The sequence below is a fragment of the Peromyscus leucopus genome, chromosome 1 (assembly GCF_004664715.2).
Source record: "Peromyscus leucopus breed LL Stock chromosome 1, UCI_PerLeu_2.1, whole genome shotgun sequence".
Classification (NCBI taxonomy): Eukaryota; Metazoa; Chordata; class Mammalia; order Rodentia; family Cricetidae; genus Peromyscus; species Peromyscus leucopus.
In genome coordinates this window covers 174,913,514-174,938,040 of record NC_051063.1, presented here as the reverse complement: position 1 = coordinate 174,938,040, position 24,527 = coordinate 174,913,514, and the positions used below count along the sequence as shown (strand labels likewise).

The 24,527-nt window shown below is 41.0% G+C and overlaps 2 protein-coding genes across 2 annotated transcripts in view; one reads left to right on the top strand and one right to left on the bottom strand.

Moving 5' to 3' along the window:
• Window positions 1-24,527, bottom strand: part of LOC114685891 (pregnancy-specific glycoprotein 22-like) — a 577,069-nt gene that overhangs the window by 33,435 nt on the left and 519,107 nt on the right. Inside the window, exon 6 of the mRNA XM_037201885.1 lies at window positions 13,460-13,479. Within this exon, the coding sequence (XP_037057780.1) occupies window positions 13,460-13,479 (20 nt within the window). The remainder of the gene's footprint in view (window positions 1-13,459; window positions 13,480-24,527) is intronic.
• Window positions 19,701-24,527, top strand: part of LOC119087225 (pregnancy-specific glycoprotein 22-like) — a 39,753-nt gene continuing 34,926 nt past the window's right edge. The window contains exons 1-4 of the mRNA XM_037201924.1: window positions 19,701-19,976; window positions 21,173-21,532; window positions 22,096-22,449; window positions 23,677-24,027. Of these exons, the coding sequence (XP_037057819.1) occupies window positions 19,913-19,976; window positions 21,173-21,532; window positions 22,096-22,449; window positions 23,677-24,027 (1,129 nt within the window). The 5' untranslated portion in view covers window positions 19,701-19,912. The remainder of the gene's footprint in view (window positions 19,977-21,172; window positions 21,533-22,095; window positions 22,450-23,676; window positions 24,028-24,527) is intronic.

Here is a 24,527-nt window from a genome sequence, read left to right as displayed (position 1 = left end):
ACTGTGTATATGTACCACATTTTCTTTTTCCATTCTTTGGTTGAGAGGCATCTAGGAAAACATTCATTTTTATCATTTGGTTTTGTATCCTGAAATGTTGGTAAAATTGTTAATTGCTTTTAGAATTTTTTAAGTGCAATTTTGTGGTCTATCTGTATAACATAATATCATCTGCAAACACAGTAACTTCTGTTACCTATTTGTATGCCTTTAATTTCTGTCTCTTGTCTTATTTTTCCAGCCGGTGCTCCTACACCAATATTGAAAAGGAGTGGAGACAGTAGAAATCCCTGTCCTATTCCTGGATTTAATGGGTTTATGCCAAGTGTTTCTTTCTTTTGGAATGATGTTGAGTATTGCTTTGTTTTATGTAGCCCTAATTATATTGATGTATGCTCCCCACATGATTACTCTACCCATGACTTTTTCCATGAAGCCATGCTATATTTTGTCAAAGCATTTCTCTACATCTATTGGAATGTTTATGTGGTTTGCATTTAAATGTGGTCCATATACCAGTGAATCTATTCAGGTATAAGAAAATAAAAACACAATTTGCAGGTAAATGAGTGAAACTAGAAAAATATGACTGAGGCAACTGAGACCAAGAAATACACCCATATGTATTTTCACATTTGTAGTTCCCAGCTCTGAACCTTCAAATGGGTGTACATAACAGGATAGCCAGAAAACTAGGAAAGTTAAAAGATATCATGAGGCTGAGGGAACAGGGTACTGATGCTATAAAGGGGGAAATAGATAATGGTCCATTCTTAATTGGGGAAGAGGAATAAGGGCAATATAGAAGAAGAAAGAAGAGATAAATAACATAAATGTTTGAAAGTCATAGGGACTCATAATCCTATGTTTACCTAAAAATACATCATGTAAAAATATATAAATGTCAAATATATTTAAATGAAGTTGCACTACTTGTGGTGAGAATGCTCCTAAACATGATTTATAGTAACCCATTACAAAGGATGAGAAACCTCCCTACATATTGTTGGTAGACCAAAATATTCCACAAACAATATAGGTTATTACTGTTGCCACTGGTTGTTTCTTAGTATTTGAATATAGGTCCTTATTATTGAAGACACTCTGAACTTACAGAACACAAGATTTTGAGGAGTGTAACAGTGTCTGTTCCCAGAAGCTCCTTGCTGTGAACTAGACCTTGTATCACTGATGTTTTTGCAAGCTAACAACTGAGAGAAACAATTAGTAGTCCTACTCAGTTGTGATGTCTAAAAATCATAGAAATGACCAGCTTGTTATGATATCCATGAAGTTCCAAAAGTGGCTCTTATGTCTTGGATGTAACCAACAACTCTCTAAGTTGTCTAGACTTAAGGCCTGCTTGACAGGAGGGAAATAATTTCTGGTATTGGAATTCTAGACAACTACAATTGGCTAGTAACATCACAGATCATAGAGGAGAACAAACTATGGCTACTTTTCTAAGCTAGTGGAATTTCTAGGTAGATTTTAAGCACACATTCTCATGCTCACCACTAAGTGTAGCTGCCATAGTCATCATCAAAGCCTGTATTTGCATACATGGAGACAAGCAAAGAAATCCACAATTGTTCAAATATGTAGACCAACAGACAGCACACGGTGTCCTGCCCTCCTTTTTTAAACTATATTATAATGCCACTGTTTGAGTCATGGGACATCTCAGTAGTGGAGGTTGAAAGATTGTAAGTATCAGTTTCAGTATCCTGGATGTTTAGCATGAGACTGTGTGTTCTATATACTACAAGGAAGCTGCGCCCAAGAATTCTCAACTACATGGCTGCCTGAACTAGAGCTGAGCAATGAAAGCACCATCATACACACCACCATGGATGAGGAAATCTCAAAGAGCCCCACCTGTAATTAAAGAGCTATAGTAAATAATGAGTGCTGAGGGAAAGTCTGTATTCTTAATGGATGAGCACTTGATAAAATATCCAATCCCAAATAGTCAGTGATAAACATATACACATGAAAAATAGTAAATGGGCACAGCATATTATATTTGTACATTTATTTTTCCAAAATAAATGTACAATAATATCAATAATAATAATATTAATAACTATAATAATTTGCTGAAGAGACCTAAATTTGAGAGAAAGTAGAAGGTATGAGAGGATGTAAAGGGTAAAACTGAAGAATGCAAATGGTGTAAATACAATGAGCATATAGAAAATTGTAAAAAAAAAAAAAAAAAAAAAAAAAAAAACTTTTAAAAAGCTTTTGAAATGAGTTAAAATAATAGAGTCAGAAGAGTGAGAGAACAAGAAATAGGTGCCAAGGGAGTGATCATGAATGGAGACCTAGGAAACACTTCTGAAAACAGCCCCTATTTCTGGGCAGCATCATTGAGCAGTCTTCCTTGTCCCAATCCCAAGCACAAAGGAAAAGTCTGATCTATAATCTTATAGGGGCTGATAGAAATGTCACACTATCAGGACCCTTTCATCTTTCCCCCCTTTCTTTCTCTGACCTGAAGTTAAGAAATATAAGATACAACCAAAATAGTAAGATGAATTTAATTTTAATCTCTTCCAAGTATTAGATCTTTCTGCTCTGTTGAGTATGAAGTAAACATTAGAGAAAAGTGAACCCTTAAAATAATCTTTCATCATTCTGTTTGAACCCTCAAGGCACTGAAAGTAATAAACAAAAGAGAAAAGAAATGGAATAAAATATTTCTGAGATATGTATTGTAAAAAAAAAGAAATAAATAAGGGAATGTCATACTATGTATTTAGTTCAGTGTAGTGTAATGGACAAGGAGCATGCAGGAGCTGGTTATAGCAAACTGAGTGTAGTCAGGTCAGAGCACAGAGAACCCCTACTCTCTGTCCTAGAGTGGCCTGATTAAGGCTGTGGAAACCCTACCTAAAGCCTCAGGGCTGTGCCCTACCAAAGTTGCTGAGTCCATGTCTTCACAGTAGATAGTAGGAGTGAAACACAGACTATCACTGAAGTCTTCTAAGATAGGAACTTGAGAAGGGACCAGGGGTTTGTTCTCAGAGCTCCAAAGGAGAGGACAGAGGGGGACAGAGGTTTAGCAGCAGGAAGCCCTTGGTGAAGTGGAAACAGTCAGGGGAGGGGGAGCCACAATGTTTTCTACTCAAAGTTTGTTCTCATGGGCATTAATTACTGAAAGACAATGTTCCCAGCAACAACAGGGTGCCCCTCTAAATGAAAATCAGTGTAGGGTGGGCCACTGGGTAAAGGCAATTGCTGCCAAGGTTGACATGCTGACCTCAATTCCAAGATTCAACTTCATGGAATTAAAGAATGTATTCCCCCACATTTTCTAATCTCCATACACATACAATAGCATTTTCTTACCAATACACCGATGTATGCATGAGTAAACATACAATATTCTCTCTCTCTCTCTCTCTCTCTCTCTCTCTCTCTCTCTCTCTCTCCCACTTTCCACATATATAAAATGCATAATTAAAGTTAATTAAAATTCAAACTGAGACATTAGCCTATTTTGTTATCTACCAACATGAGATTCTTACAAATCAGTGCCCTTGTATCTATCATTCCTTCCTTCCTTCCTTCGTTCCTTCCTTCCTTCATTCATTCATTCATCTACAGGGGTTTGAGCCTTTTCTAGGCACTAGAACATCCAAAAGAGTGGGGGGAATTCTGTTTTCCCAAAGCCCTAGTTTCAGTGGTCAGAAGGCAGACAGATATCTAGAAGGTGAATTCAGCTATTGAATAGAAGTTCGAAGGGAATAAGGAAGTAAAGGAGTACCTGAGTTCAATCACATATGTGAAGAGGCTACAGAACCTCACCTAACTCCTGCTCTAGGTGATTTCACACAGTCCCTGGGTATCCGCTAATCACCTGGGCATCTCTTTCTTAGATGCAGCATGGAGAACCCAGCTGTACCAGTTATCAGGCTGTAGACTGTTATGATGGTCTTATGATGTGTCACAGGACAGCCAAGATCCCAGAGTTCCTTCTGATGACTCCATGTTTTCAGGTATTAAGACTAGCAAATTGTCTCCTGGAGGCAAGCAATAACAGATGTTGCTGATCTGGACAGCTATACTATTCCAGTGTCAAGCCTTTTTCATATCTGAGGCTACCTTGTCACCATGGCAACATTCACTAGCAATGTGTCCTATCACTGGAAAAGAGACACAGAAAAAATGTACATCTGTCTTGTGCATCATGGGTGACAGACAAGCTGTCTGTGTATGAACACGTATCCAGTGTCTTCACCCTGGAGGCCTTCTCAGGTTTATGTGAAACAGGAACAGCTGTTTTTCACAGAAGTCAATCTTGGCCATTGGCAGTTTGAGGAGATGTCTGTTCTATGAAGTGAAAACAAATGGACAGTTAGATTTGACTCTAGAACTAAACTACCCAACTCTGGAGAATTTCTCCTACATTCCAAGACTCCACAGACCACATATTGGACAGGAAGTCATGTGTTTTATGTCATGCAGATATCACTACTCCAGAAAGGCAAAGGAAAGGGCTTTGCTTTGTACCTTGCAAAAGATCCTGCATCTTACCCATGGCTCTCTCTGCTCAGAAAGACATTGAGTGCAAACAACTCTAGCATCTGCCTCTCATCATACCTCATTGTGCTCTTTAGAGAAGCAATCATTTTGGGGATTGGCTTTAGATCCTGGGTATTAGTAACAATTGTCTCATATAGAGACACTTAGCATCCCATATCCCTAACCCAGATCTGCTAAATGCACTTGTCCCTTTCAACCAGAATTCCAGCTAGTTCTTGCTCACTACCTTCTTTCAGTCAGATCTACTTCTGAAAATATCTACCTGTGTGTGTTAGAGAGATGGCATGGTGGTTAAAATGACTGCTTGCTCTTGTAGAGATCACATGTTCTGTTTCCAGTACAGGCATGGCAGCTCATAACCAGTCTGCAATTCTGTTGCCTTCTGTGGCCTCATGGTGAGGATATAATCCGCCACTCCTCTACAGAATCTCTTGTCTTCTTCTCTCTCTGGCCATGTAGTTCTATCCTGTACGCTTCTTGAACATCAGTGCCTCAGAGGGCACTGCCCCAGGCTCTGCAGTGGACATCAGTACAGCAGGAGGGACAGAGCACTCTCAGGTGGCAGACAGGAGTGGGTCAGTTCGGACCAGGCGAGACAATGGGCATCTGACTCCAGATCCTAGGTCTGTATCATCATGCTCTGCAGCTCAGGACACACATGGCAATAGTGTTTCTCCCACACAGCACACAAGACCCACCACTTCTGATTACTCACGTCCTTCATTATCTGACTGTGAGTCATCTTCTACCTAGTTCACAAAAACATGGATTGGGAGTTGATGTTAGAGTGACCAACACTGGGTCTGTGACTTCCCTTCTGGACCAAAGAACGAACATCCTACCCTGGACTTCCTGTCTGGACAAAAGCTCCCATCCTTCCCCAGACTTCCGGTCCAGATAAGAGCTTCCATCCTGCCCTGGAGTACCCATTTGGACAAGAGAACTCCCATCTGACCAAGAGAGAGAGACTTCCTGAATCTGTCAGCTCTTTCTGAACCAAGTACACTGATAAGACCAAGAAGGAACCACAAGGAGATGGGCAGACATCAAGTCAGAAGTACATACAACAAAATGAAGAGCAATACAGCATCACCAGAACCTAGCCCGCCTCCAACATCTAGAACTGAACATCAAAAATTGGAAGAAGCAGAAGAAAGTAGCCTTATGAGTAACATCATGAAGAAGGTAGAGGCTTGTGTAGAGGAAAAGACAAAAAAAATTGGAAGAACGTTGTAAACAACTAGAGGAAAGGGCAAACAAATTAGAAGAAAACAATAAAGTCTTGCAAGAAAACAATAAAGTACTGAAAGAAAATCATGAAAAAGCAATTAAACAAATAAAGGAAACAGTCCAAGACCTGAAAAGGGAAATTGAAAAAATAAAGAAGACACAAACAGAGGGAATGCTGGAAATAGAAAACCTGAGTAAAAGATCGGGAACTTCAGATGAAAGTATAACCAACAGAATGCAAGAGATGGAAGAGAGGATCTCTGGCATTGAAGATACAGTAGGAGAAATAGTCTCATCAGTCGAAGGAAACACTAAAGCCAACAAAGTCATGAACCAAAATGTCCAAGAAATTTGGGACACCATGAAAAGACCAAACCTATGAATTATATGGATAGAAGAAGGTGGAGAATACTGACTCAAAGGCACAGAAAATATATTCAACAAGATCATAGAAGAAAACTTCCCCAACTTAAAGAAGGAAATGCCTATGAAGATACAAGAAGCCTATAGAACACCAAACAGAATAGACCCCCCAAAAAAGTCCCCTCGACACATAATAATTAGACAACTAAATGTACAGAATAAAGAAAGAATATTAATAGCAGTAATAGAAAAAGGCCAAGTGTTCTATAAAGGTAAACCCATCAGAATAACACCCGATTTCTCAATGGAGACATTGAAAGCCAGAAGGACCTGGACAGATGTAATGCTGTAATTGTTCCACTAAGAGACCATGGATGTCAGCCCAGACTAATATACCCAGCAAAACTTTCAATCATCATAGACGGAAGGAACAAGACATTCGAAGACAAAGCCAGATTTAAACAATACCTATCCACAAACCCAGCCCTACAGAAAGCACTAGAATGAAAATTCCAACCGAAGGAAGTCAGATACACACTAGAAAACACAGGCAATAGGTAAAGCCACAACAGTAAACCCCAAAGAAGAAAAGTACACACACACTACCACCAAAAATAACAGGGATGAACAATCACTGGTCATTAATATCCCTTAATATCAGCGGACTTAATTCACATATAAAAAGACATAGGCTTACAGAATGGATAGGAAAGCAGCACCCATCTTTCTGCTGCATACAAGAAACACATCTCAAATTCAAAGACAGACACTACCTAAGAATAAAAGGCTGGGAAAAGACTTTCCAATCAAATGGTCTTAAGAAACAAGCGGGTATAGCCATCCTGATATCCAACAAAATAGACTTCAAACTAAAATCAATCAAAAGAGATCAAGAAGGGCATTACATATTCATCACAGGAAAGATCCACCAAGATGAAGTTTCAATTCTGAACATTTATGACCCAAACACAAGGGCACCCACATATGTAAAAAAAATTACTAAAGCTTAAACCACATATAAAACCCCACACATTAATAGTGGGAGATCTCAACACCCCACTTTCACCACTGGACAGATCTCCCAAATCGAAACTTAACAGAAAAATAAAGGACTTAACTGATGTCATGACCCAATTGGACCTAATAGATATCTACAGAACATTCCATCCTAACAAGGAAGAATATAGCTTCTTCTCAGCACCCCATGGAACTTTCTCTAAAATCAACCACATACTTGGCCACAAAGTAAATCTCAACATGTACAAAACAATTGGAATAACCTCCTGTGTTCTATCAGACCACCATGGTTTAAAGTTAGATTTCAACAACAACAAAAACTACAGAAAACCTACAATCTCATGGAAACTGAATAATGCTCAACTGAATTACCAATGGGTTAAGGAAGAAATAAAGAAATTAAAGACTTCCTAGAGATCAATGAAAATGAAGACACCACATACCCAAACTTATGGGACACTATGAAAGCAGTGCTAAGAGGGAAATTCATAGCACTAAATGCCCACATAAAGAAGTTGGAGAAATCCCACACTAGTGACTTAACAGCACACCTGAAAGCTCTAGAACAAGAAGAAGCAAAGTCTCCCAGGAAGAATAGACGCCAGGAAATTATCAAAGTGAGAGGTGAAATTAATAAATTAGAAACTAAGAGAATAATACAAAAAATTAATGAAACAAAGAGTTGGTTCTTTGAGAAAATCAACAAGATAGATAAGCCCTTATCCAACCTAACCAAAAGACAGAGAGAGAGAATCCAAATCAACAAAATCAGAAATGAAAAGGGGGACATAACAACAGACATTGAGGAAATCCAGAGAGTTATCAGGTCATATTTCAAAAACCTCTACTCCACAAAACTGGAAATCCTAAAGAAATGGACAGTTTTCTGGATAGGTACCATATACCTAAGCTAAATCAAGACCAGATAAACTATTTAAATAGTCCAATAACCCCTAAGGAAATAGAAACAGTCATTAAAAGTCTCCCAACCAAAAAAAGCCCAGGACCATATGGTTTCAGCACAGAATTCTACCAGATCTTCAAAGAAGAGTTAATACCAATACTCTCTAAATTGTTCCACATAATAGAAACAGAAGGAACATTACCAAACTCCTTCTATGAGGCTGCAATTACCCTGATTCCTAAACCAAACAAGGATGCAACAAAGAAAGAGAACTACAGACCAATCTCCCTCATGAACATTGATGCAAAAATACTCAATAAAATACTAGCAAACAGACTCCAAGAACACTTGAGAACAATTATCCACCATGATCAAGTAAGCTTCATCCAAGGGATGCAAGGGTGGTTCAACATCAATGTAATACAAAGTCCATCAATGTAATACACCATATAAACAAATTCAAAGAAAAAACCACATGATCATCTCACTAAATACAGAAAAGGCATTTGACAAAATCCAACACCCCTTCATGATAAAAGTCTTGGAGCGATCAGGAATACAGGGAACATACCTAAACATAATAAAGGCAATTTACAGCAAGCCAACAGCCAACATCAAATTAAATGGAGAGAAACTCAAAGCAATTCCACTAAAATCAGGAATGAGGCAAGGCTGTCCACTCTCCCCATACTTATTCAATATAGTACTTGAAGTTCTAGCCAGAGCAATAAGACAACATAAGGCGATTAAGGGGATACAAATTGGAAAGGAAGAAGTCAAGCTTTCCCTATTTGCAGATGACATGATAGTATACTTGAGTGACCCCAAAGATTCCACCCAGGAACTGATAAAGCTTATAAACACCTTCAGCAGCATAGCAGGATACAAGATCAACTCAAAAAGTCAGTAGCCCTCCTATATACAATGGAAAAGAAGCTGAGAAGGCAATTAGAGATACATCACCCTTTACAATAGCCAAAAATGACATAAAATACCTTGGGGTAACATTAACCAAGCAAGTGAAGGACCTATATGACAAGAATTTTAAGTCCCTGAAAAAGAAATTGAAGAAGATGTCAGAAAATGGAAAGATCTCCCATGCTCATGGATAGGCCGGACCAACATAGTAAAAATGGCAATTTAACCAAAAGCAATCTACAGATTCAATGCAATCCCCATCAAAAAACCAACACAATTCTTCACAGACCTGGAAAGAATAATACTCAACTTCATATGGAAAAACAAAAAACCCAGCATAGCCAAAAGAATCCCGTACAATAAAACAACCTCTGGAGGCATCACAGTCCCTGACTTCAAGCTCTACTATAGAGCTACAGTAATAAAAACAGATTGGTATTGGCATAAAAACCGACATGTGGAAAAATGGCATCAAGTTGAAGACCCTGACATTAACCCACACACCTATGAACATATAATTTTTGACAAAGAAGCCAAAAGTGTACAATGGAAAAAAGAAAGCATCTTCAACAAATGGTGCTGGCATAACTGGATATCAACTTGTAGAAGGCTGCAAATAGGTCCATATCTGTCACCGTGCACAAAACTTAAGTCCAAGTGGATCAAAGACCTCAACATAAATCCAGCTACTCTGAACCTGCTAGAAGAGAAAGTAGGAAGTAGTCTTGAATGCATTGGCATAGGAGATCACTTCCTAAATATAACACCAGTAGCACAGACACTGAGACAAACAATCAATCAATGGGACCTCTTGAAACTGAGAAGCTTTTGTAGAGCAAAGGATACGGTCAACAAGGCAAAGCCACAGCCTACAGAATGGGAAAAGATCTTCACCCACCCCACATGTGACAGAGGACTGATATCCAGAATATATAAGGAACTCAAGAAATTAGACATCAAAACGACCAACAGTCCAATTGAGAAATGGGCTTTAGACCTAAACAGAGAATTCTCAACAGAGGAAACTCAAATGGCTGAAAGACATTTAAGGAATTGCTCAACATCTCTAATCATCAGGGAAATGCAAATCAAAACAACTCTGAGATACCACTTTACACCTGTCAGAATGGCTAAGATCAAAAACACTGAAGACACTTTATGCTGGAAAGGATGTGGAGCTAGGGGAACTCTCCTCCACTGCTGGTGGGAATGCAAGCTTGTACAACAACTTTGGAAATCAATATGGTGCTTTCTTAGAAAATTGGGAATCAATCTCCCCCAAGATCCAGCTATACCACTCCTGGGCATATACCCAAGAAATGCTCAATCATACCACAAGAGCACTTGCTCAGCTATGTTCATAGCAGCATTGTTTGTAATCGCCAAAACCTGGAAACAACCCAGATGCCCTTCAACTGGAGAATGGATAAATAAATTGTGGCACATATACACAGTGAAATACTACTCAGCAGAGAAAAACAATGATATCATGAGGTTTGCAGACAAATGGATGGATCTAGAAAAAATCATCCTGAGTGAGGTAACCCAGACTCAGAAAGACAAATATGGTATGTACTCACTCATAGGAAGATGCTAGATGTGGAACAAGGATGACTGGACTGCTACTCACATCACCAGTGAGGCTACCTGGAAAACGGGACCCCAAGAAAGACACGGAGAAATGGAAGATACCTACATGAACAGCCTGGTCATGAGTGGGAGCAATGAAGGGCGAGGGTCGTGGGAAAGAGAGCAGGAGATCCTAGCTGGATCAAGAAAAGAGAGGGAGAACAAGGAATAGGAGACCATGGTAAATGAAGACCACATGAGAAAAGGAAGAAACAAAGAGCTAAAGAGGCCCACAGAAATCCACAAAGATACCCCCACAAAAGACTGCTGGCAGTCGTTGAGAGACAGCCGGGACTGACCTACTCTGGTGATGGGATGGCCAAACACCCTAATAGGTGTGCCATAAACCCCATCCAAGGACTGAGGAATCTGGATGCAGACATCCATGGCTAGGCCCCTGGTGGAGTGCTGGGAGTCTAATTAGTGAAAAATAGGAGGGTGTATATGAGCAAGAATTGTTGAAACCAAGTTTGGATAAAGCACAGGGACAAATAACCAAATGAATGGAAACATATGAACTATGAACCAAAGGCTGAGGGGCCCCCAACTGGATCAGGCCCTCTGAATAGGTGAGACAGTCAATTGGCTTAATCTGTTTGGGAGGCATCTAGGCAGTGGTACCAGGTACTGGGCTCGTTGCATGAGTTAGCTGTTTGAAACCTGGGACTTATGCAGGGACGCTTGGCTCAATCTGGGAGGAGGGGACTGGACCTGCCCGGACTGAGTCTATCAGGTCGATCCCAGTCCTCGAGGGAGACCTTGATCTGGAGGAGGTGGGAATGGTGGGTGCGTTGGGGGGAAGGGGAGGGGGCAGGAAGGGAGAGCACAAGGGAATCTGTGGCTATTATTTAGAACTGAATAATATTGTAAAATAAATACAAAAAAAGTTAAAAAAAGTAAAGGAAAATGAATATTGTTATAAAGATAATAAAATCTAAAAACAAACAACAACAAAAAAAGAATGACCAACACTGGTTGAAAGAGGCCTTTGGTAGGGTCAGAGGTGACACAGGGGTAAACTTCTCTCTGTTGTTTGCACAGAATTGCTACCCAAGTTCACCATCACAAGAAACAATTATAGCCCTATGGAGGGTGAGGATGGTAGCCTTATAACATGAACATGAAAGTTAGAATACAATCTACCGGTTGAGGAAAAATGGTCAAAGACTCTCAGAATGTGATAGTCTGAGCTGCTAGAGGGCAATTGGACTCTCATTTTATGAAATGTTATGAGTCATGCAGAACTCTCTATGTATAAAACATGCAGCTTAGTGAGTGCCAAAGAGACCAATTCAACCTGAATATTAGCCGTGATTAATTTTTTTTTTTTTTACCATGGCTACAACTGCCTAAATGTACATAGCTAGAACCAGGATACCTGATCCCTCTTGAGTTTATGATAGAGATTCACCACAAATACACCTAGGCTGGCCAGGCCTTTGAGGGATGTATCCTGCCTAGAGGGACTCAGGATGATGGAGACATGGACATCTCAGACTAAGGCTCAGTGGACACATGATATTGTCCTAGGGCTGTTTTGTGTATCTGGAGATATATCAGGTCTTATGCATGCTACATAAGTACTTGTTTACTCATCTGCACCGGTGCTGGGTGTGCAGTGCTCGACTAAGTTTACTATAAAGATACTATAACCTTCTGCAGAAGAGGATTTCCCTTTCCCACTGTTGACTCCACATGTGGCTTCATTTTGTTTGCTCCTGATGGTTCAGACAACCTGGTCATATCCCTCTTAAATATATTCATTTGCATCCAGAGTCAACCCTCAATTTCTCCTCCTTTCACCAACCTGCACTGTGCTACTGGCTTATCAAATGAAAAACCCCAGATATCCTGCCAAGAGTACTTTCTCCCCAACATCACTATTAATAATTGCATATCCTATGTCTCCCCTGTGGAGAACTGGAACGTTTGTGTCTGTAGGACCAACATGAAGAGAATTATGAATCTTTGAAGTGGAGCCTTTAAACGACATCAAGCTTTGGGGTCAGGCCTTGGTTTTATGGATAGATACCGAAAATAATTCTCAGCCTGTGTCACAGGCATGAACAAATCCTAGTTTTCTCATGACATTCCATCTATGATTTTTCCTCCTCTCTTTGCATCTCTGATTTCTCTTGGATAACCTTGGAGTGGTATTGAAATGTGAAGTGGGGGGTTTCCCCAGGAGTGAAGAACTTTCCAGGCAGTGAGCATTTGGTCTCTTTGTATACTTGACCTTATATTCAAGTAGATTTTCCTATAGTTAACTCAAATATTTTTATCCCATACATTTACTTTTATGATTGCCATGACCCAGAAGGATTACCTAAAGCTTCTAAACGTTCTCATGTTCCTTTAACCCAAACGTTCCCAGCTCTTGTCCTTTCTAGCCATTAATTGGCTTTTGGTCTGATTCCAATGGATGCAAAAAGACAGGTGATGAACATGCCTGGGAGGTCTCCCCTGACTAAGTATTAAACTTATGCTTTGATGATGCTGATTCATTAACTCTTCACAGTGTATATGGTGGACATCACAGTATCCCTGAGCTCAGGATATGGGAAGTGGGAAAAGTGACACTCAGGGAAGATGTTCTTGACCTGAGTGGACAGCAGCACTTGTGATGACCACAACAAACAGAATCAGAGGCTCACTTGGAGAATGGAGAATTTCATATGGATTCTCTCTGTAGAGGATGAAAGTGTAACAGATTAAAACAGTGTCCTAGTTGGAATTTGGTGTCACCTTGATTCAGCCCAAAGCCATCTTTGGGTGGGAGAACAGAGTCTTGAAGCACAAGCTACACCAATCAGATGAATAAATGTGTGACCCATCTGTCTAATGAACTGGCCCACTCCCTAGCTTCTCTTCCCAAAGTCCCATCCCACAACCCAATGTTTCCCAGCTCATCACCCACCTTAATTTCTGTTTCTGTCCTCAATTCTTGCTGAATTCTGATATTGATATACAGTCCACATCAATCTAATAAACAGATATAGGCCACACCAGTCAGAAAGACAGAGACACCCCTGCTTCACTAAACACCAAGCTAATCACCTATCTTCCAATTTGGCCAGAGGCTCCCTACTAGGTCAGTGGTCATGCTGGCCACCATAAATTCAGGCCGCAATGACCAAAAGAGCAAAGAGGAAACAGAAACCAAGGAGCAAAAACCAATCCTACAAAGACAAACTTTTTTTTATAGAAAAACAAATAGAAATAAAGTCCTATGCCTAATTATCTCAAAGCCAGATGCCTGAGCATTAGTGAAGGGATACAATGAACAACACTCAGGATATATGTCACCTCTAGAACACAGCTACTCTATGATAGCAAGACCTAAATATTCTAATTCTGTCAAAGCACAAGAAAATGATATTAAAAACAACTTCAAGAAGATGATAGAGTTCCTTTAAAGGGAATGAAAAACACCCTTAAAAATTTGAGGAAAAGATAATTGTAATTGTAGGAAATATATTAATTCTTTAATAATGCCAAGAAAGAACAAACAACCTGGTGAAGGAAATTATTCAATACCTGAAACATGAAATAGAAACAAAAAAGGAAACAGAAGGTGCGGGAACTGTGGAAATGGAATATCTGAGTAAGCAAACAGGAACTACAGATGTAAACATCACCATCAGAATACAACAGATGGAAGAGAGTATTTCAGGCATTGAAGATATGATAGAACACTTAAATTTATTAGTTAAAGAAAATGTTAAATCTAAAAAAGTAACACAAATCCAGGATGCAAATCCACGCACGCACGCACACACATTCACACACACACATTCACACACACACACACACTATCAGCACCACAATCTACAACAAAATAACAGGATTAAACAATTACTGGTCATTAATATCTCTATATAAATTGACTCAATTCACCAATAATATGACACAGGATAACAATATGCTTGCAAAAACAGGATGAATCCTTCTGCTGCATATAACAAACACACCTCAACATCCAAGATAGACAGTGTCTCCGAGTAAATGGTTGGGAAAAAATCTGCAATCAAATTTACCTAAGAAGCATTCTGGTGCAGCTTTAGTAATATCTAGCAAAACAAACTTCAAAACTAAATTAATCAAACAAAATTAATGTCATTTCATAAGCATTCAAGGAAATATCTACCAATATGACATCTCAATTCTGATCATCTATACCCCCAATGCAAGGCATCCTCATTTGCAAAAGAAACATTACTAAACTCAAATCAAATAGTGAAGACCATACATTAATAGTGTGAGACTTGAGTGCCACACTCTCACCCATAGACAGGTTGCCCAGTCAGAAACTAAACAGAGAAATAATGTAACTAACAGAGGTTATGATTTAAATGGACCTAAAATATGGACAGAACATTTCAGCAAGTCACAAAAGAATATGATTTCTTCTCAGCACATCATTGACCCTTCTCAAAACTGACTACATATTTGGCCACAAATGCAAGTCTCAACAAATACAAGACAACTGAAAAAAAAATCATGTATATTTCAGATTGCCATAGGTTAAATCTGGATTTTAATGTCAACAGAAACCCTACATACTCATGGTAATGGTACACAACTCTCTACTGACTTACCACTGAGTCAAGGAAGAAATGAAGAAAGAAATCAGACTTCCTAGAATTTAGTAAAAATCAATGTACAGAATACCCAAAGTCATAGCACACAATGAAAGCAGGGCTAACAGGAAAGTTCATTGCATTAAGTGTTTTCATACAGAAATTAGAGAGAGCTCAAACTAGCGACTGAACAGCACACCTCATAGCTCTAGGACAAAAGTAAGCAAATATAACCAAGAGAAGCAGAGGACAGCAGGAAATAATCAAAGTGAGGGGTGAAATCAATAAAATAGAAACAAAGGTAACAATACAAAGAACCAATGAAGCCAAGAGTTGGTTCTTTGAGAAAATCAACAAGTGAAACAAACTGTAAGTGTCATATACCAGTAGAGAGTGGTTCCATGGTTTTTTTTTTTTCAATTTTCTTGTAACTGCTGAGGCTTGCTTTTGTGATCAAATATGTGGTTAATTTTGGCAAGGTTCAATGAGGGAAACGCAGTTTAGCCACTGGATGCTAGGCAGTGTCCACAGCTCTTTTCCAGTGGAGGTTGGTTTCCCTGTAGGAATGTATCAGTTCTACACCTCTCAGGTGAGAGTTCGAAGAGCTCCTCTCTTCTCTGCTAAGAGAGTTTCCACACAGAAATGTAGCAGTTTTGCTCCTCTCTGGCAAGAGCAATTGCAGCTCTGTTCTGCTCCAATGAAAATTATTAATTCTCTGCCCCATTCCACTGGGGTGAAAAAGGTTGTTACTCAAGCTTTCTTTAAGAGATTTATTGGGAGAAAGAAATTGCAGAGGGTGGCTGCCTCTGCCAGGGTAGAAAAAGGCAGATTTAAACTAAACAGGTACAGAGCCTATATAGGATGTTTTAGTGGCCTAGTTTTTCCAGGTGAAGAATTTTAAGGTTGGAATTGGACAGATTTCAATACCTGAGCTTAGAAACACTTAGATTTCATGCTCAAGTATTGCTTGGTTTTCGTGCTTTGTTGGTCAGGGCAGAGTGTGTAACTTTGGCTCTGGTTTCAGGGTCAGGTTGTGTTTCTTTGGTTGACTTTTTTACCCTACACAAACCCTTATCTATCCTAACTAAAAGGCAAGGAAACAATATTGAATTTAACATAAGCAAAATAAAAATAGTGATATAACAACAGATAGTAAAGAAACACAAAGAAACATTAGGTCATACTTCAAAAACCTGAACTTCAAAATTGGAAAAATCTAAAAGAAATGGACATTTTTTTTCTAAATATAATGCTTACTAAAGCTAAATCAAGATCAAGCAAACAATTCAAATATAGTTATATTCTCCCAGGAATGTAAGCACTCATTAAAATTCTCCCAACTGAAGAAAAAGCCCAGAGCCAGATGATTTTAGCACAGAATTCTACCAATTTCAAAGGGCTAAGATGATTGCTCCTTAAATTATTCCACAAAATAGAAACAGAAGGAACATTGCCACATTCATTTTATGAGGCCACAGTCACCCTGATACCCAAACCACAAAAACACTCAACAAATAAAGAGAATTACAGACCAATCTCGATCATGAACATGGATTCAAAAATACTTAATCTAATACCTGCAAACCACATCCAAGAACACATTAAAAATATCATTGGACATGATATACTGGGCTTCATTCTAGAGATGCAAGGATGGTTGAGCATACAAAAATCTGTCAATGTGACCTACTACACAAACACACTGAAAGAAAATAAAACACATGATCATCATATTAGATACTGAAAATGATTTTGATAAAATCCAATACCCCTTCATGATAAAAGTCTTGAAGAGATCAGGGATACAAGGGACATACCTGTGTTAACTAGGTTTTTATTTTTGGGAAAAGAAAACTTGACCATGGCAACTATTATAGAGGAAAAACATTTTATTTGGTGGCTTACATTGTCAGAGGTTTAGTCCATTATCATCAAGGTACATCGTGGTTTCATTATGGTTTCTGGAACAGGAGTTGAGAATCCTTATATTTTGATGTAGAAGCAACAGGAAATGGTATTTCTCACTGGGTGTTGCTTGAGCATATATGAGACTTCAAAGCCCCTCTCCACAGTGACATACTTTCTCAAACAAGACCACACCTCCTCCAACAAGGCTTCGCCTATGAAGTGGAAATAAAATAGACATAATGGGTAAAAAGTGGCTGGAATCTGGGTGGGGGTGTGGAGATTGGGACAGGAGGGTTTTGTGAGGGAATGACAGAAAGAGATAGAGAAAATACTGGGAGAGACAACTGAAATCTGGTGATGTCTCTGAGAGGAGCTAGAAATCTAGTGTAACTGAAATTCCAAGGAATCTAGGAAGGTGATCCTAGCTAAAACTGCTAATAATGGGAATATAGAATGGAGTGATTGGGACACCAACATAGCCACAAAAATTTGAACTACTATTCTTCCTTTCTATAAGATGTGCTGTGGTAAAGGTATCACAGAAATTGTGGGGGTGTCCAACTAATGACTGCATGAAATAAATGTTTTGATGTTATTGTTTCACTTCTTCACAATTTCTGTGGTGGACATCACAGTGTCATTGGGCTCAGGATCTGGTAAGTGTGAAAAGTGAAACCTAGGTCCTTGAGGATCCAGCTCTGTGGGGTCGTGGAAACAAGGATATGTGAAGACCTCAGCAAAGATAGAGGGATACCCCCTTGGAGAATGGGGTACTAACTTTGAAATCTTCCTGTGGAGGAGGAGGACTTAGCACCTTGAAACAGGATGCTAGTTAGCATTAATTGTCACCTTAACATAGTCCACCATTGCCTGGGGGAAAAGATTCTCAACAGAGTCTTTATCAGGTCTGGCTGTGGACATGACTGTGAGGGATTGCCTTAGTTAGTGCAGGAGGGCCCAGGCCATTGTGTGCAACACCATCCCTAGGTCGATGGTCCTTGGTTGTATGAAATAGAAAGCTATGCATGAGCCATGGAGTGAGCCAGTGAATGAGCCAGCAAGCAGCATGTTTACTCCTTGACTTCCTTCAGTGCTACACTATGACACAGCCCCAGAAGGAAATGGAACCTTTACTCTCCCCTAAGCTGATTTTGCCAAGTGCATTTTTTTTTTAAAAAAATCAAAGTGAGAGAAAGAAACATAGATAAGTGTACCAGGAAGAGCAGATGATGCATCCATTTAAATCAATGTTCCCTGTACTCAAGAGCAGACTTGTGAAGGAACCTTGTGAGTAAAGAGAAGGAAGGATTTAGATACCAGTGATGGGCCAGGACATTCATGTGCAGCCTCTACATTAATATCCTCTCCTTTTATTCAAGATTAAGTTTCTCTGTCTAATAGCTCTATTTGTCCTGGAACTTAGTAGACTAGGCTGGCTTTGAATTCATAGAGATCTGCCTGCCTCTACCTCCCAAGAGCTATGAGTACATACACGGACCACCATGCCCAGCTATGTCCTCTCTTTTTAGTCTGAAGAGAAATGTCCAAGGATTTTACTTTGACATTTTCTGACCACAATACTTCTCCTGAGGATATGCATCCTCTGGATAACATTGCTTCCAACTTCAGTTCTGGGCTTCCTAGGACAAATCTGGAACCCTGCCTAGACCTATCCTACCCTAGTTGGTATTAGTAATTCTGGAGACTACAGTGAGCAGAATGACAGACCCTGAATCCCACCTGTGTTGAAGGTATCAGGGCAGATCACAGTTGACTTGTTGACCTTGCCTTCCTTAAGCCTAGACATGAGATTACAGTTCTCCCAGTGCTCCCCAAGGGGTGATATCAGGGCCCAATTCACTGTCAGAAAATTGCTTCCCTGAGCAAGGCATGATCTTGTCTAGCAGACTTGTTTTCTTCCCAGTCCCTACTAACGCAGAGCTCCCCTCTAGCCTCTGCTCAGACCGACTGGCTGCTTGTTGTTTCTAAAAACAGCTTTCTGCATGGAAAACATGAATAACCCCCTCTACCCTGGCATCTCTCATAGGGGAAGACAGAATTACCACCAGGGAATCACATAAGCAAAGGTGAAAGGTGACCCAGGAAGATCAGGGAGGACATAGACACACGGTTCAGCCAACACAAATTGCAGGAATGTAGACTTGAAACCCTTTATTATAAGATGGAGCCTTCAGTCCTTTCAAAGACAATTGGTCACCTCTTCCCCTGAGGACTCCTCACACAAGTGCTCCTGGACTGCTTCTAGTTCAGAACTTTGGCTGGTGACATTAGTGATAAAAGATTCATCTTCATCCCTAGTTATCATTCAGCTGGTCTCTTTCCAGCCTTCAGAGACATCTCTGTCACTTTCTTCCTAGGATTAAAAAAATACCATTTTCTGAAACCATTGAGGACACAGAGCAGACTGTGTGTTCAGCTGGGTGTGTGTGTCACAAAGACACGTAGGCAGGATGGAGGCTCCCTCTGGTGCTGACACACCCAAGTTTCAGCCCTGGGATGAGCCATTTTTCTCTGAGGGCATGGGGATGCTTATCAGCCTTGTTGCTCAATATGTTTATTGGAGGAGAAACATAAAGGGAAGTTGAGAGGGATGCGGGACAGCACTGAGAGTGGAAGTGATTGAGCAGTGCCTTGGACACAGATCCCACCACCAACAGTCCATTGGGTTCTGGGAAGTTCTCAAGTAGGAGAGGAAACTCATCTCAAAGGAAACAAGGACAGCAAAGCCTGAGCACCTTGCTAGAGCTGTATCTCTTCTCCTCAGAGGGAGGACAGCACAGTGAGAAGAAAGATGGAGGTGTCCTCTATGATTCCCTGCAAGGGATGCACCCCCTGGCAAGGGCTCCTGTTCACAGGTAAGTGTGCCCACTCTCTGAATGTGTGGGTGGAAAGGAAACAGGAGGCAGTCTAGAGTGTCCTGAAGAGGACAGGAGCCTGAGAGGAGACTCAGGTTTCTGTTTGCAGTCATAGGGCAGAAGATACAGTGAGGGACAGAGGTTCAGCAGCCTGAGATTCTCAGCAGTAGGAGGTGATGAGGAGAAGAGAAAAGCTTCAAACACTCGGTGTCCATAGTCAGTACATTGGCTGCAATGTTCTGAAGATTGATGTCCCAAAATGTGACTGGGTGACTCCAAATAGAATTCAAGAAGGAATGGGTTTTTGAAATGGCTCATTGTGTGGAGACATGAAAACCTGATTTAACACTTAGCTCCCACAGGGCAGATGGAGAGAACAGACTCCTGTAGGCTCTTCTCTGCCCTCCACACAGGTGCTGTGGCATGCACCTGCACATGGGCGAAATGAGACCCCTCAGTCCACACAGGTGATGTGACATACACCCACATATGTCTGAGACATTTCCCTCCACACACTTTTGTGGCACACACCTTCACATGCACACATTGAGATGCCTGCTTTGAGAAATATACATATACAATATGTATCAAAATTTGGGAACTATGTAGATAATCCCATTGGGAAACATTCCTTCCTTCCTTCCTTCCTTCCTTCCTTCCTTCCTTCCTTCCTTCCTTCCTTCCTTTCTTCCTTCCTTCCTCCCTCCCTCCCTCTCTCCCTTCCTTCCTTCATTCTTCTTTTTTCCCTTCCTTCCTTCCTTCCTCCCTCCCTTCCTTCTTTCTTTCCATCTCTTTTCCTTTATCCTTTCTTGTTTGAATCTTTTCTGGGAACTTAACTGGACTAATACCTGTCTTCAGAATGTCCTTGTTCTAGCAGACCTGATGTCAGCTCATCTGCAAGATGAAGTCATGGGTTGACTGGAATCACAATGGGAAGAGAGAAAAATAACAGAAAGTGAGGACTCTCCAGGGCAGGAGTTCAGAGAAGCATTGCTACTCACCCCAGTGAGGGGCATATAGGCAGACACCTGAGCAGAGGATTCCTAAGAGAGTTAATAACACAGTCAGAGGTTCTGAGGGAATGGAAGTCATGTTGCTCATGTCTACCAAGTGTGGTCACACCACTAACCACACACCTAAGCAGAGTGATGATCACATCCGCTCAATATTGATGCTTTCTCTCTGTTCCCTACTAGCCTCCATTTTAACCTGCTGGCACCTTTCCACCACTGATCGTTTATCTGTGGAAGTTGTCCCACCCTATGTGGCCAATGGAGACAGCGTCCTTTTCTTTGTCCGCAATCTGCCAAAGAATCTTCTATCCTTTGCCTGGATCAAAGGGGCAACAAGCATGAATGACGCAATCATAGTATATATACCAAACAATGATATAAGTGTGCCAGGGCGTTTTCACAGTGGTAGAGAGACAGTGTATGGAAATGGATCCCTGCTCATCCAAAAAGTCAACCAGAATGACACAGGAGTCTATTCTCTACGAGCTTTTCATAGACGCACAGATACTGTGTCACAAATAGGCACATACCTCTACGTGAACAGTAAGTAATTCTTTGTGAATTCTGGGCTCTGGGTGGCATTCATTCCATTGGACACACACAGTAGAGTGTCCTGTGCCTTCCTCCCCTCTGCATTGCATCCCCATGATGGGTTGTATTATTCAGTGTAGGACACACATGGTGTAGAATAATGGCAATAGATCACAGTCCTTTATTTGACTTCACTTTACAGACAAGTTAATGGATGATGGGTAACTCAGCCCAGGATAACAGCCTCTGTCTAGAGTCTTGGGGTTCTCATAGGAATGTGTCCTTAAGAAAGACCCTGATGGAATCAACTTTGGGCATGGTAGAGGAAAATTTGAGGTCCTCACAGAGATGTGAGAACAAAGATGCCGTGGTTCCAGAACTCTGTTCCAGACTCAGCTCCAGGTAGCTCTGAGAAGCGTTTCACAAAGGTTGCATTTTGACCTCCTGAGGGCAGGATGCTTTTTAGTAGTCCAAGTCCTGCACCTTTGGTACCAGCCAGTGCACTGTCATGGGGGGGGGCATGTCAGTCAAATACTAAGGTCCCAATTTAGATCGATCTCTCTCTTCCCTTCTAGACATTCTTTGGACCTGTGGACGCCTTAAACCCTCTCCCAGGCCCACTGTTGAGTCAGTGCCACCCAGTGTTCCTCACGGGGGGAATGTTTTTCTACTTGTTCGCAATCCGCCGGAGAATATGGTAGGCTTTATCTGGTACAAATGGATGAATTCATTGTCGAGAGTTGAGGTTGGCCGATATATGGTAGATAAAAAAACTACTCAGCTGGGCCCTGCATACACTGGCAGAGAGACATGGTATAGCGATGGAACCCTGTTGCTTCGCGGTGTCACTCAGGAAGAGTTGTACCTTATACAAATTCAGAGAACATTTCTGGAAACAGAAGAAATACTTGTGAAAGTCCAGGTGGATGGTAAGTGATTCTCTGTGATTGTCCAGTGCTGGGTAGGGCTAGGACACATGGGACTGTCATGCTTAGCCTGTGTCTCCCTCCCCTCTGCACTGTGTCCCCATGAGGAGGTTTGAGAAGTTAGCACAGGACAAATGTCCATAGATCATCTTCCATCTTCTGATTCTACCTGCATCAGGGAAGACCTTGATGGAAAGTAACTCAGCCTAAGATGTCAGAGTCAGCCCAGGCTCTTGGAGCGATAGACCAGGGAGGCCTGAATCCTGTCATTTTTCCAAAGCTGGACTAAAGTGATCCAGGGGAGAATTTTTCTAGTGCTTTCCTCTTACAAAGCTGGTAGGGAACAATGTTTTTAGGACATCCATGTCAAACTGGGGTTATTTATTAACTCCAAATTGAGAGTGTCATAAATAAAATCCAGGAACTGGTCCAGAGGCCACTGAAGAGTCCTTCCTATTTATTTGCTCTCTATACCTGCGCAATCAGCTCTCTTATATCATCTAGGACTCTTATCCCAGGGCATGAACTGCCTACATTGCTTTGGATTCTTTTGCATCAATCCTGAGTTAAAAAAATATTTACTGTAGTTTTGCCCATAGGCCAATCTGGTGGCATTTTCAACTAAGGCCATGTTTTGCAGAATGACTGTAGCCTGTGTCAAGTTGTCATAAAACCAGCCAACCTAGTACCCAGGCCTTTTAAAGCCCTAAGCCTGCCTTGAAAATTAGACTGCTCACAGCCCCCACACAGCCTCAAAACTAAGGGATACTTGACAGAGCAGCAAGTGCATCTATTAGGTAGGATCAGGAGTTTAGTGTTGCCTCAAAAGAAACTGAAGAATAAACTAAAACATGAAAGTTCCAGGCCTTTTGAGTTCAGGGGAGGCATCATCTCAAACCCCAGTGTGCATGAGTGTGTTGTTCAATGTCTGACTGAGGGCAGTGAGGGAGCAGCCATGTAGATAACAAAGGGGACAGTACCATGCAAGGGAGATGACACTTTCAGGGTCACTGTTGGAAAGTCATGTTTCTGCCCTTCATTAAGTGGGCTAGACACACACACACACACACACACACACACACACACACACACACACACACACACACACACAGACATAGACCTGCAACTCTAGGCTGAGTGACAAATCCATCTGCTCAGGAGGGTGGTTACTATCTTTTCACCAAGCACAATGATCCCAGTGTGATGGCTTTTTTCTCTTTTCCCTCCCAGCTTCTCTTTCTGTGTTCTGTAATCCTCTCACTGCCTCGCCACTCATGATCCAACCAGTGCCTCGGTATCCTGCTGAAGGGGAAAGCATTCTTTTCGAAGTTCATAATCTTCCAGAAGATGTGGAAGCCTTTTACTGGTATATGGGCCTGGATCCTAGAATTGTACAATACTACAGAAATGACAATTCTGTTTCTTGGTGGCCTACATACAGAAAAAGAGGATGGATGTTGTACAATAATGGATCCCTGTTGCTCCGGGGTGTCACTGTGAAAGATAATGGAAAGTACACACTAGGCTTTTCAACAAAAGATTCTGAATTTAAAAAAGCAGAGGTGGAACTTCATGTAAAGAGTAAGTGACTCTCTTTGTTCTCCAACTACTGCATGTGGCTTATCCAACTTCATTTAGTAAACTGTCAAGATTGGCCTGTGCCTGTTTTCTCCCCCACTGCATTGTGTGCTCGCACTGGGGTACAGGCCACTACTGCAGGATACACATTGGGTAGACAATGTGTAATAGATCACAACCCCTCAACTCTCATTACCTGCAGAACAGAGGATCTGTACTGGGTAAATTCAGCCCTAGGATAGCAGCTGCAGCCCAGACACTTAGAGCTCTCACCAGCACACATCCCCATAAAGAATCCGTGGGTATCAGGCAGTCCCTGGCTGAGGAAGCCAAAGGGATTCTCACAGAGAGAAACAGGAAGCCCTGACGCCAAAACTTTGCCCCTTGCTGGACACAAGGTGACCCTGGGGAGCCTTTTTTATGTTTGTTTATATTTCTTGTGAGAGCTGACAGGGAGTAAGGCTTACTGACTCTCCAGTCATGGGACTATCCCATAGAGTATA